The sequence below is a fragment of the Limulus polyphemus genome, unplaced genomic scaffold (genome assembly GCF_000517525.1).
Source record: "Limulus polyphemus unplaced genomic scaffold, Limulus_polyphemus-2.1.2 Scaffold3020, whole genome shotgun sequence".
Classification (NCBI taxonomy): Eukaryota; Metazoa; Arthropoda; class Merostomata; order Xiphosura; family Limulidae; genus Limulus; species Limulus polyphemus.
This window is the reverse complement of record NW_013668630.1, coordinates 148,751-152,024: the sequence shown is the minus strand read 5'-3', so window position 1 is coordinate 152,024 and position 3,274 is coordinate 148,751. Positions and strand designations below refer to the sequence as shown.

General features: G+C 35.9%; 1 protein-coding gene across 2 annotated transcripts in view; it reads left to right on the top strand.

The window, feature by feature from the left end:
- The first annotated feature begins 221 nt into the window (after positions 1 to 221).
- LOC106468480 (protein tweety-like) overlaps positions 222 to 3,274 on the top strand; it is a 32,607-nt gene continuing 29,554 nt past the window's right edge. For both annotated transcript variants that reach the window (XR_002612656.1, XM_013928909.2), the window contains exon 1: positions 222 to 478. Coding sequence is in view for 1 of the 2 variants with exons in the window: in XM_013928909.2 (XP_013784363.1) it covers positions 366 to 478 (113 nt within the window). In the remaining variant the exon portion in view is untranslated. The remainder of the gene's footprint in view (positions 479 to 3,274) is intronic.

Below are 3,274 nucleotides of genomic sequence, written 5' to 3'. Positions count from 1 at the left end.
GTAACAGTTTGTAGGACAATCCATGTGATATACAATTTGTAACAGTTTGTAGGACAAACCAATGTAATATACAATTTGTAACAGTTTGTAGGACAAACCATGTAATATACAATTTGTAACAGTTTGTAGGACAATCCATGTAATATGTAATATCCATTTCAGTTTTTATTATAAAACAATCAACATCATACATATGTTTCATATAAATTTTTAAGAGAGAGTATTATTGTTTAAACAGACCACAGAGATTGAATACTTCCTGAGCAGAGAAATCAGTGAAGATCTTGACAAGCTGACAGATATTTTTCAAGAAGCCAATATCAAACAGCACAGCTCACGTTTTCTTGCAGCAGGCTTTAGCATACATGAAAAGTAATGTTTCGAAAGGTGTGGAACAGCTTCAAGAAATAAACAGTAAAATTGACCATGTGGACCTACAAAAAATTCCAGAAACAATCCATCAGGTGGAACTTTTCAGGTACACTGTTACAAATTGTGTGATAGAGTTAATTTAGCTTTGGGATTAAAATTCTATTAACTGAATGATACAAGTTAAGTGAGGTTACAGGAACAACTTATAGTATGGGAGTGAACGTGATGGTTTGCAGTTTTATGCATACTTCCAACAGTTACTCATACTTCAAAAATAATTTGCAAAGTACAGTGGTTTCCCGTTATATGTTACATTGCTCTGCATTGTTTCATTATTATAGTGTTCACCAGTTACTACTCATGTATCAAACAACGTTGCCTTGTTTCATTACTAGATCATTCAAATATTGTCGACTACTTTTCCAGTTGTATTGTTTACCAGTTACTACCAATATTTTTGAAGTAGTGGCACCTTGTTTCATTACTAGAGTGTTAAAACATTGTTGGACTACTTTACCAGGCATAGTGTTCACCAAGTACTATACAGTAATGTACTCCTAGTATGTGTTTGAAGCAATGTTGCTGTGTTCCATTACTAGAGCACGCCAATGTTGTCGGACTAGTTTACTGGTTGAAGTGTGATACATCGTCCACTGGCCAAGACGGTGGAGGATGTAAACACATTGTGTTTGCAAGCTATTGTTTGAGCACATTGATGTTTCTGCAGCAGAAAAGCCTTGTTTACACCCTTCCAACATGGATCCAAAGTGGTCACCTAGTGATAGTAAAGTGCCCTTTGTCAAGAAGCCCAGGAAAACAATTAACTTTGGCACTCAACTAGAGATTTTATGAACACTTTAAGGCAGGTGAATGGGCTGTGGACATTGTCATGTTACACTCTTTAAAAAAGTTATTCAAGAGTAGACCGTAATTTTTCAGGAATGCACCCTCCCTCTCCTAATATATGTAGAGATTGTGTTGCTTAACTTCATTTTAGACGTACATCCCACTTTCCAGGAATGCAACATGACATATAATGGGGACCCCCTGTACGTAATACTGTACCAGTCTTACGTTTTCTTTTGTTGCCTCTGCATGGAGTTTACAGGTGGGTGACATATCAGTCTATCAATATCTTCGTCTCGTCTGTAATGTGCCTCTACATAAATAATGAGATCAAATTTATCCTTTTTAGATAAAAATTTGTTTGTGAACAATTTTAGTGTATTCATTTACTTTTGACTTTAAAAATTCTGTTTTCAGGCATGTTGCTTTAAATTTTCCTAACTAATTGTTAGATCATTTTCTGTACATTAAATTATTTTTACAGCAAGTACTGATACTGATAGAGTGTGTTACAGTAAGTCATCAAGGTGTAATAAGGTTATAAGTTTGGAACTGTATTAGTTAAGTCTGCAGTGCTTTATAAAATTGGACCACACCTACTTGCCATTAATTTAAAACTGTATCTGGGTGTTACAGTTACACAATGTAATCGAACAACCAGGATTTTGAGTGGGTATGACTGGGTGTTACAGTTACACAATGTAATCGAACAACCAGGATTTTGAGTGGGTATGACTGGGTGTTACAGTTACACATTATGATCAATCACCATTTTGAGTGGGTATGACTGGGTGTTACAGTTACAATGTAATCGTTATAATCAGTCACCAGGGTTTTGAGTGACTATGGCTATGGTGAATCAGGGTTTAAGCTTTTGTTCAGTTTTCAAGTTTTATTTAATGAAAAATTGTTTCTAGGTATTACTGATGCTGTGACATTAGCCTTTCCTAAATAATTTTCTAATACATGAATAATGCTTCTATTTGATTTAAAAATTTTTGTGCTACAGTACATAACAGAAGTATTTGATTTAAAAGTAATATTGTGTTCAAGTGATAGTAAAATAAGTACATAAACAAACTATTTTCTATTACATTTCAGTACGTTAATTCGGATATTACACCTTACTTCTTCTCACATAATAGCTTTCCTTGATTTGTGCTGCCCTCTATATGCACAATTTTTGTTCGCCACTAACCTTGAGGCTACCACTTAGCATCACATATTTACAGGTGCATTGTAGCATGCAAGTGAGCATGCGACAACCCTCCACCAGTAGGAGTGCGACACACCCTCTGCACAGCTGACTCCCTTCATACTGTAGAGTACAATCATCACTTATCATTTTGACACTCGTGTGTAATGATGTGTATTTTATTTTCTTATGAACTTTTCAGATTTAGGCATTTTTTTAGTGGAAGTATCTACAAAGACATTGTTTCACAACTTTCAGTAACTTCCACTTTGTCTGGTGTGAAACAACATTACTTTGTTCATACTAGCCTACCATCTCTATTGGCATTGGGTTTGTCTTTGTTTGTTGGGAGAAGTGATGGCTTTTGTGCAGCAGGTGGTAGACTCTTTCATTGGGCCTGGGCCTTCTCTTGTCCCTGAAATACTTCTGCCTATGTTTCTTGTTTGTGACGGAAGAAATTTTGCCAGTTTTTCTTTCCCTCATTTTATATCCAAATTATCTTGATTCTGTCTCAGCCTTTTTTCATGATTTTTGTGACTAGGTTTCTCAGGTATGTTTTTTACATATTCAGTTATTTTTGCCACTACTTTGAGACATGCATGCCTCATCGTCCTTCCTTTGTTACCTCATATGTTGGTCCTAATGGCTTCAGTCACTAGTGGATGGATTTCTCATCCTTTTTCAGGTTTTGATTCCTGTCTTTTCTTGGTTCCCAGGGAATCTGTAGATAGGTGATGAGTCTTACATCTTTCACATCTCAGTCAGTTTCTCAGCTTCCATCACTTTTCCATAGGAAATTTCTCACCCTACAGTTATCTTTCACCCCATGTCTTGAGATGACCAAGGTGGACAACTTGGATG